We start from the raw sequence: 10,650 nt of genomic DNA, 5'->3' as shown, positions 1-10,650 counted from the left end.
TCAGCAGGAGGTCCTTGAAAAAAACAGTTGCCAATGATCTGCCCTACCAGAGCAAAGATATGTGTGAACGCTAATGAACACTTTCTCTCTAAGGAAGGTCACTGCTGGGCTGGGCCAACCCTGCACTCACAGGGGAGCCCATCCCAGAGTCATTGCTGGAGGCCAAATGCCTGAAGCAGTGTGGGAAGATCATGGGCATCAGCTGCCCCATACAGATCACTCTGCCCCAGCATGGAGAGGGCCATGCGGAGGGTGCTCCAGATGTTGTCAGACATAGCTCCTTGCTGCCCCCGTGGACCTCGGCTCTTCTGCTGCATGTGCAAAGCCTCTAAGAAGTGCTCCACAGCCTCACTGTCAACATGAGAACATACACATGCTTACTGGAGAAGATGTACATTTCATACTCCCTCCCCCATTTGCTTCTAAAGTACTTCCCCTCAAAAACAGTTTCCTCCTCTTTACCAGATCCTGCCCCACTCCAAAACCATCAGAGATGCCCCTTTTCCCTCTTAACAGAAACTGAAGTCCGGATGGCCCCTACTCCAACTGCATCTGCATGACACACTGTTCTCAGGGCAGAGTACATGCGCTCACTCTGTTCTCCTATGCCAAGGGAAGGCTGCAGGCAGTGTGGCGCTGCCCTAGTAACCTATCACAGTCCCTCTCCCACAAACACATGCACACTCATGGGTCACAGCAGATCTGTCCATCCTATGCTCACCGGTGGGCACCTAAGTTGATGCAACTGATGCCCAAGTTGTAGCGAGAGCGGATGTATCCTGGCTGGAGCTCCAGTGCCCGACGATATGCAGCCACAGCTTCCTCACTCCGATTCCCATTGGCCAGGGTGGCACCAAGCTTGTTCCACAGAAGATGGTCCTGGAGCAGGGGGCAGAGAGAAAGGGCTGAGATAAACTGAATCTTTTTAAGCTCCAAGCCAACCCTCCCTTCCCCATGCATCAGTCCTATTACTCCACTCCAAAAATGTACCTCTCATACAAGCAGCACCTCCACCCAAACCTTCACCCACAAACCTCCAGGTACATCCAGCATCCACAGTCTGCCCTCTCTTACATTGGGGCGCACACTGAGTGCAGCACTGAAGCAATCCACAGCCTTCTCGTACTCGCCACTAAGGTTGAAAAGGACACCCAGGCCACACTGAACATCAGCATCCACAGTTGAGGGGTTGCTGCGCACAGCTGCTAAGAACAGCTCTTTCACCTCCACGAACAGTGAGCTGAAAAAGCACAGAACAAAGACACTGGTGTACTATAGAGCAAGCTGACCTTGGGTTGCTCCCTCTGCTCCTGCCTGGACCGGTCACAACCCTCCAAGAAGCCTTTCAGCTGAAGGCTGAAATTTATAGCCCCAACTCACTCAGACAGCAGGGAACCTAGGACACGCTTGGAAGGTCCCAGGTTTGTCCCTGAGACACTCTCCTCTGGTTCCTTCTCCAGCAAGTGTGCATAGTCCGGTTTATGGCGTAGCCAGTCCCGCAGGGTCTCACATGCCTGCTTCTGCAAGGACTCGTTGGTGAAGCTGACCGCTAAAGCCATGAGTGCTGTGAGGTTTCCAGGCTGCAATTCCAAGCACCTGCAGGTCAAAGAAAGAAAAATTAATACAGTAATAAATCAGTCTGTGAGACATCCAGATACAGGAGGTAACATAATCAAGACGGAGCACACCATGCTAGCCATACAGTCCTTGTAGCATTATGCACTAGACAAGGAGCCATGCTTAGCTTCTGCAACACTCACTGTCTGAGGGCACTGATTGCCAAAAGCTCCTGTTCATTCTCTGCTTGGGTCGTTCCCAGATATTGCCAGGCCTGGAGAAGATAAAGATGCACAAAACTCAGACTTCACATCCAGAGAAAAAGATCAGCTGATAAACCACAGACACAAGAGATTAAATCCACTGTATTATCTCACACATTTTCAGACTGAGAACAAATATATGCAAGTATACACATTAGCCACAAATAAAAGTTCCTCTCAAAAGACTGTCCTGGTTTCAGCCAGGGTAGAGTTAATTTTCTTCACAGAAGCTAGCGTGAGGCTATGTTTTGGATTTGGGATGAGAAAATGTTGATAAGGTGCTGATGTTTTGAGTTGTTGCTGAGTAGTCAAGGACAGTCCAGCTTCTCGTGCTGGCCTGCAGCGAGCAGGCTGGGGGTGCACGGGAAGCTGGGAGGGGACACAGCCAGGACAGCTGACCCAGGCTGGCCAAAGAGATATTCCATACCATATAACGTCATGCTCAGTATATAGAGCTGGGACAAAGAAGAAGGAAGGGGTGGAGGGACATTCGGAGTTATGGCGTCTGTCTTCCCAAGAAACTATTACGCGTGACGGAGCCCTGCTTCCCTGGAGATGGCTGAACACCTGCCTGCCCATGGGGAGTGGTGAATGAATTCCTTGTTTTGCTTTGCTTGCGTGCGCAGCTTTTGCTTTACTTATTAAACTGTCTTTATCTCAAACCATGAGTTTCCTCCTTTATCTCAACCCACAAGTTTTCTCACTTTTACGCTTCCGATTCTCTCCCCCGTCCCATCGTGGGGGAGTGAGCGAGCGGCTGCGTGGTGCTTGGTTGCTGGCTGGGGCTAAACCACGACAAAGACATATAGGTTTTATGGCACATAGGTCCTCAAGGCCAATAAAACTGGCATTTTTATAGTGAGAAAAAGTGAATGTCTACCTGGAGATCTATCAAAAAGCAGCTGTTGGCAGTTTTACACTTTTAAGTCACAGAATCACCACTTTTAACTTCTAACTGTGGTCAAGCTGCAGAGGACAGAGGGAAAAGCAGATCTCTTATTTCCTAAGAACAAAATGGCATAGCAGCAGTGATAATAATAATGAGACCCCCAAGGTAGGCAGCTGTATACATGTGTGCAGTGGTCCACTAGCAAGTGATAATCTTGGGGAGATGACCATCAGACCTGAAAGTAAGCACTGTTATTTTCCTGAATCTTCAGTCGTCACGACACCAGTACATGAAAACCACCTCCATCTCCAGGCTGCTGACACAGGGAATATTTAATTAAGGCACTAAATCCAAAGACCCTGTTCACTTTATGTTGATAACCACACCCCTTGCTCAAAAATAAGCTATATAGTTGGCAGGATGTCAGAGCATAAAGTACCTCCTTTTTGAATGAGTCACAAAATGCAGTATCCACTGTCTCAAGGAGGAAATTGTTTCATTAGCAAAGACCCAGACACACTGCACAAGCCACCACAAGGAAGAGGCAATCTACTGTCTCAAACCTCCAATACCTCACCATATAGCTAGCTGCAATTCAAGAAGAGCTGACCACTGATAACTGCATAGTGTTCTGCAGGCAAAAGAGCTAAGGTAAAATTGTGATCTGGACCAAAGCAACCATGACATTTCCCTCCCAGCAATTGTTCGAGTCTATTCGATCACTGTACCATTTGTGAAGTCTTGACTTCTCCTGTACTTTCTGCAGAGCCACAGTAGAATTCAGAATGTTTTCAATACAGCTAGCCAGAACTGGCCCAGGATTTCTTCCCCTAAGGTTTCAACTACCTCTCCATTATGTTCAGCCTGCAGCTCACACTGCCAATGAGAAAAGGGTACCAATTCTAAAGGAATACTAGAAACACCTTTTGACCACTTTAAAGCTAAAGTAGGTCTCCAAAATCTCTGCTTACTTTTCATCTACTCCCAGTACCCTAGAAAGTTAGATGCTTGTATTCCAGAAGCCAAGAACCCCTGTTCCGAGAAGTCACTCTCATCTAAACCTCAGGATTAACAAAATTAGGTATTTCCAATTATAAACAATTAGCAGGGCTTGATTCAGACACACTGAGAATTCAGCATCCCTGAGTCCTTGAGGCTTCTCAGGGATAGACAACATGGATGTTCTCCTCCTCCAGAAATGGACAATATGGGTGTATTTGCATTCTTCCCCTTCCTCCTGATAATATCCATGTCTCTACTGCTGGAGAAAGGCACACAGACTATTCCATTTCTCAATCCATCCTGCAGAAGCTGAAATGCTTTATGGAACTAATTATTCACTGAATTAGAAGCTGCAAATTTGTCTTCAGTATAAAAATCATTCTCTGGCTCACAGCTTCAAATGAAGACTGTGAAGACAACCAAGCCATCTCTCTAAATCCTTCTGTGTTACATCTTCTCCTGGCATCTACATGGAAGACTTAACCAGAACCTCTAGACTAACAAGCTGCTTAGAATTAGTGTTTAATACAGATATCGAAAGCAGTTACCATCTGCCATAACCATCGCCAAACTTGCAATCCCAATAAAGACTTCCACAGAAGCAACTTAAGAGGTGAGAACTCCTTGTCTTGGCTCCATACAGAGTCTCACGTGCTCTAAAGATTTTACACAGCTCTCGGCCAGAGTCTTTGTGCTTTTTGTAACTGACCTTAGTCATAAACCTCCCTGCCCGCAGCCCTCCTGGGGATTCACATACATCAGCTACATACCCAGAGCCACAGAAATATTAGGTATTTTCACACAACCTGCACAGCTCCTAACACTGACGTGAGTTCTCTACACACACCCTGTCACCTTACAAGGGAAGGATACAAGAAGCAGGACACTTGGCCAAGGCCTGTTATCTCTGCTCTCACTCACCTCCATATGATCTGGCTTCTGTTGCACTGCAGCCTCAAAAAGTAAGACAGCATTGGGGAGATCACCTTCCTCCAGGCGCTTACGCCCCTCTTCAAATGCATCTGGGTGATATCTCATGGGATTATCTTCCTCAAACTGGTATCCCTAGCGGGGAAGACAGACAGGGACTAATGCTAGGAGACAGACTTAAGAAGAAAAGAACTCTGTACTAGAAAAGAACTCTCTACTAGTACAGCACAGTCTAATCTTACTGCGTCAGAAACACTCAAACTGCAGACCAGCCAGCAGTTCATCCTCTCTGCTAGGATGTAAGAGATCAGAGAACAATGGCTCTTCTTCCTGCATGCTCTGTGCTGAAAAATTCCCCCCAAATAGACCTGGAATAAGTTGCAACAGACTAAACATCTGGTGTGGGTCACATCAGCTTGGGGGTGTGGGGCAACACCACTTGCACTCATTGCAAAGAAAGCCAGCATTAACTGGTATTTGGTGTCAGACGAGAACTAGACAGTATTTGCAGACAAACACAAGTGAAAACAGTATTGCTTAACCCCTAGCTGATCTGGGATGAGTGTGCAAGTGACAGCAAAAAATCAGTGCGAGAAGGAATCCTAGCAGCATTTGTGGTCTGTGGAGCTCACCTGCAAGGCAGACTTACTGCCAGTGTCCTCAAGGCAGTCCATCACAGTGCTAGGGCTGACAGACCCTGTTCTCTGTTACCTTGTCATACGACGAGGAGCTGAGGTCTTCATAATCAGAAAGCCACGGGTGAGCCTCTGCATCTCTCTTGGCCATCTCCTCCCATTCTGCCTGGAGTTTGTCCCAGAAGTCCACATCTGACTGAAGGGAAAACAGAATGTGACTAGAGTACCTCTAGCTCAACCATAAACTGAGCTCTAGACAACCCAGAACACACCCTCTTAAATGTTTCTAGCCCTCCTCACAGCATTCCAAGGAGAGACGTAACCCTACCATGGGCTCTCAGTTGGTACCCCAGCCATCCTCCTCCATCAGCTTTACCTCCACAGCAGTCTTTGCCTGCTCAAATTCCGTATCAAGAGTTGACATGTTCCCAGATCGTGCAAATTGATCCACCCAGGCATCGGATGCCCCCTGGGAGTTTGGAAACAGAAAACACCTTTCTTTTTAGAATTTGACAACTTCAAGGCACATCCCAAAACAGCAGGAGGGTCTGTGATGAACCCTCCTCCCCATCAGCAAGAACTGATGGTCCGTACATTTGAAAAGAGTTCATTTGGATATCCCCTTCCTCCCAGGTGCTACAGGAGATGAGAAAACTCACACTGCCCAAATACCTTCCCAGCTTCTGGCTAGACTCTGCTAAGAAGAGTCCAACAGCCCCTCCCTCATCTCCCCCAGCCTAGTCATTAGTAGAATATTGCTGAGAGTTGGACTTGCCATTCTCCCTCGCTCCACAGACTGTGCACTGTGGCAAAAAGCTTTCCTCCTTCAGAGCACATAGGGTTGGGGCTCCTACCTGCTGCTGTATAAACTCAGCTGCCCATTGCTCTGCCTGATCTTGGTCTCTGTGGGTCACCTGATTAGCTTCGATCGATACCCTCCCATCTCCGATCTGGCGGACAAACTTTAGGAACTGTGGCAGAGAAATGAAACAAGGGTGGAGCTGGGCAGACGCTTTGCCAACAAGCCCTCTGCCCATACCCCTCTCCTTCACTAAGAGGATTTCTCTCTGCAGCACAAAAGGCCCGAAAAGGTAGGGAGGACAGGACTTCAGAGTCATGTGGTAGAGATGGATAATAACTAGAGTGGATTGTAGGGTTCAGCTTCTAGGAATCAGGGAAAAAATGGAAACACGGGACAGCAGGAGGCTTTATTCCTTTACCGTCTTCCCCCTTCTCAATTCCCCACACCCCTTATTCACACTACACATCTGTCAGCCCCAGTCAGGGAATTTCTTACCTCAGAATTCTTGAGTTTTGGATCATCCACTTTAGAGAGAAAATCACTAACAGTTTGCTTAAGATCATCCTCAGGTTGATATTCCTCATACCTGTGTTCAAAGGCAGTAAAAGGAAAAGGGATAGTTTGATACTAGGCAACAGTGAACTCTTTCACTAACAGTGGTCTACACAATGGGCCAGACAACAGTATTGAGGGATACACCCCCTTCTCAAAGACTCCAGGGTTCTCCTAAGTGATTCAGTACCTTCATCCATCTGCAAAAATTTCAAATTACTACTAGGCTAACTATGCAAGTGACTGACACAAACAGTAGCAGAATTAAACAATTATAGTGACAACACAGCTCTGCAGAACAGTCTGGATTCCTTGGCAAGCTCACATGCTAACAGACATTGCAAGTTTTAGCACTACCGAAAGCAAGGTCATATATCTAAGAACAAAGAAAGTAGGTTATGTTCACAGAACAGGAAGAGTGTCTCGGAAAAGCATCAACTCTGCAGAGGATTGAGGACTCATAGCAAGCACACAACTCAATAAGTTGTCTCGCTTACAACGGGATAGGACCAGTTCCAGGTGTTACCACTACACTGTCTTGGTGAAGTCTTTGGAACTGCGGCAATAACTCAATAATGTCCGTATTTGCAGAAAGGTATCAGAAAAGGCAAGAGCCAGGAGGAAGGAGAATCCAAATATGAAAGATCTAAGAAGCCCAAATTGCTTGCTTGTGTTTTGCTGCTTTAATTGAAAAACTTGACTGTAATCAACAGGTACCTATACAGAGAAGATCTGTAGTAATAGACTGCTCTTTAATATACCACACAAACACATGAAAATAAAGACTGAAAGTCTGAATCTAGAAATACACAGAGGAAAGGTTGGATGTGGTTTGCCAGATAAGGATAATAAAATTATGAAAATTTACAACTAGTAGAGTCTAGTACTTGAGATCTGTAAATCTAAAAAAGCATCTGTTGTAGAAGAAAGTTCTGCTTGATTAGGAGTTCTTGAACTCACCCCTGAAATCACTTTAAGGAATTTTGCATTGGGCATGAGATTAAGTTAGCCTACATATCTTCCTGAAAGTAGAAAATAGAAAAGCTAGGTTCTCTTAAAAACTGAGTTTCCAAGCATTGCTTCCTCTTTCCTCTGAAATCAAAGGCCTGAGAACACCAACCTAGCTTAAACGACTCAAAAGCCTTCAGGCCATAGCAGATTTCTACCACCTATCCAAATTTAACCCACCCAAGTGCCTGGCAGCAATAACTAGTCTTCAGAAGACAGACTCACCATTTATCCACTAAAGACTGGTCTTCCGATTCCCCAAGCCACAGTTTCTCTTCTGACTGCTCTAGGTATTCTTCTGCCCACTTGGCAGGAGACACAGACAGCGGATCTGCATTGGACATCAGGAATGAAAAGAAGAATGCCTAAGATAAGCAGACCATCACTCAGATTAACTTTAGATTTTGCTCTCTCCACTTTACACATGGTTAGCTAACATACAGACAAGACCTCTTCAAGCAAAAATTGTTTAAATTGTTTCTTCTAATTTTGTTTATTCTGATCTAAAAACCAAGCCTTGGGTTCAGATTGTGTACAGATGCCACTGTGGTGCCAATAACCTTATAACCTTCTACTTTAATTTCACAATTTATTTATCTGCTCCATGTGAGATACTATGTAGGTCAAGAAAATTAGCAATGCGTTACAAGTCTCTGTCAAAAGCATAGCCTACAAAGCACTAGGTTTTCATCAGAACTTTCTCAAAGACCTTTGTAAGTGCTGATTTATATTCCCAGAATCATAAAGAGTGAAGGTCAAAGAATGGCACTACCTGGCTCTCTACAGTGGCCACTCCTGAAGAAGAGAATAGCATCTACTTAAATCTTACTCATAACTTCCACATTAGGTCACGGATGGTAACAGAACCCTATTCGAGCCCCAGCTCTATACACAATACAGAATGTCTTTTCAGATAAACTACTGGCTTCCTTGAAACAGAAAGCAGAACAGAATGTTCCTTTGGGCCAGGAACATTCACTTTGCACGTTTTCGAAGGTGCAACATCCCTCTACTGCCATAAAACTGACAAAAGGTATTTGGCCAAGGCACACTGAACAATATTTACCTTTGTACCAAAGGCAAATTTAGCAATTAGGGAATTAGAGAATATGTAAGCAAGAAGCACTATGAGACCATCTCCAGAATTTGCATCAGTTGAACCATAATTTTTACAAAAGCAGTTTGAATAGCATGCTTCTCTTAAGTTCTTCAAGTAACCTAAGCTAAAAACAAAAGACCCTTACACCTGCATAAAAGCTTTCACACCACATTGTTCATAATTTGACTAAGTCATTGCAAAGCAGCTTCCCCCCCATTAAAGCTATTACAGGAAACACTGACTGTTGAGCCCAAAGCATTACTCCAATTTCACATTCAGTAATTCTCCACTATACACAGGCATGTGACTGGGCAACATCTTGACAGTGATTCCAAAAGGCATCCTTCACCTGTCACTTCAGCAATGAACTCTTGTGACCAGTCAGCCTCATTGTAATCTGAAGAGACATCACCAGCACTATCTGCTGCAGCCAAGAATTCCTGGGTCCAGTTTTCAGACAGTGCCAGGGCTGCCACACCTGGAGCTACAAGAAGAAAAACACAGAAGTGAAGATTGGAGGACTCAGAGGCATCATTTACGTGTTCCAGGCTAGCTCTCATCATCTCAGATCTTTCCCTTTCTCTTTGTTAGAATAAAATCACAGAACGATTACACTTGGAAAGAATCTCTGGAGGCTGCTAGCATTTTCACAGCAGGTTAACACTAAAGCTAGAGATTAGGTTGCTCAGGGCATTCATCAGGTAACTTCTGAACTTGTCCAAGGCTGGCAATTCCCTTAGCCTCCCTAGGCACCTGTTCCAGTACTGAACCACCCTCCAAGGGAAGAAATTATTCCTTAGAACTAGTCAGTTCCCCTTTCTGCAAGTTGTGTCCACTGCCCCTTGCCCTTTTGCTGTGTATCACTGTGAAGAACCTGGCTGTAGCTGCTGAAGACAGGAACTAGACACTCCATCCCCCACCCTCCCTGTCCCTTAGACTGCTCTTTCCCAGGATGAACAAACCCAGTTCCCTCAGCCTTTCCTCTTACACCATGTATTCCAGTCCCTGAAAACCTTATTCATCTCCACTAGACTTGTTCCAGTATGTCGGTGTACTGGGAAGCCTAATTCTGGAAACAATACTCCAGATACAACCTCGAACTGCTGAATAGATGGGAACCACCCTGCCAGAAGCTTAACCGTAACACCGAGACCTTTTCCAGCTCTCCATCTACGTTAGCTCCCCTCACCTCGCTGAGGGGCCTGACGGAAGCTTGACTGTTCAATCTCTTGCATCTCAGCCAACAGGTCATCCATCTTAAAGGTCTGGGGTGCACGGGGCAGTAAAGGGGCATTCTGCTCTTGCAGGAACTCTCCAACCAGCTGCCAAAGGCAGAGATGCATTACAAACATAGCATAGAAGATGAACAGGCAGAGCCATGGAGCATGACAGAAAGAAATGGACTTGTCAGAAGGAAAGATTAATATCAGGTAAGGGGAGAAATAGCAAACAGTGTTGATGAGAAAAGCTGTAAGGAGATGCATCAGTCTGTTCTTACCTCATCTTCAGTGGCCACTCCCAGTGGTTTGGATACCTACAGGGAATAGTGGGCAATTGTCCCAAAGGCTTTGACCTCATACCCCTCTCCACACACACCCCATGACCTGATTAGTTTACATCTTCCTCCTTCTTGAGCTTAGGCTGTCAGCATTTTCTCGCATTAGCTGCCTACTTATGCAGAAGCTAAAGGTGCAGGAATACCTTGAGTGATACCGTCCAACCCCGCTCCCACCACATTCTGGGTTAGGGCCTGTGACAATAACGCATACAGGTACCAACATACTCTGAATGACCATAAACACAGCTTCCTCAGGCAGACCCTTACCCCACAACCCTGTAGGACAAACTGGGTGACCCCATGGCCTCTGTCCCCAGAAAAAACAGCCTATCTGTACCAACAGTCCCCCTGCGCT

At 45.8% G+C, this 10,650-nt stretch overlaps 1 protein-coding gene across 1 annotated transcript in view; it reads right to left on the bottom strand.

Annotated features, from left to right (window-relative positions):
* Window positions 1-10,650, bottom strand: part of PEX5 (peroxisomal biogenesis factor 5) — a 10,993-nt gene continuing 343 nt past the window's right edge. Inside the window, 14 exon segments of the mRNA XM_010291190.1 lie at window positions 1-351; window positions 722-879; window positions 1,075-1,240; window positions 1,381-1,596; window positions 1,761-1,831; window positions 4,633-4,776; window positions 5,353-5,472; window positions 5,653-5,745; window positions 6,131-6,247; window positions 6,574-6,664; window positions 7,864-7,969; window positions 9,087-9,221; window positions 9,927-10,059; window positions 10,236-10,271. Of these exon segments, the coding sequence (XP_010289492.1) occupies window positions 150-351; window positions 722-879; window positions 1,075-1,240; window positions 1,381-1,596; window positions 1,761-1,831; window positions 4,633-4,776; window positions 5,353-5,472; window positions 5,653-5,745; window positions 6,131-6,247; window positions 6,574-6,664; window positions 7,864-7,969; window positions 9,087-9,221; window positions 9,927-10,059; window positions 10,236-10,271 (1,788 nt within the window). The 3' untranslated portion in view covers window positions 1-149.

The sequence above is a fragment of the Phaethon lepturus genome, unplaced genomic scaffold (genome assembly GCF_000687285.1).
Source record: "Phaethon lepturus isolate BGI_N335 unplaced genomic scaffold, ASM68728v1 scaffold4167, whole genome shotgun sequence".
Taxonomy (NCBI): domain Eukaryota; kingdom Metazoa; phylum Chordata; class Aves; order Phaethontiformes; family Phaethontidae; genus Phaethon; species Phaethon lepturus.
This window is presented reverse-complemented; position numbering and strand designations above follow the sequence as displayed.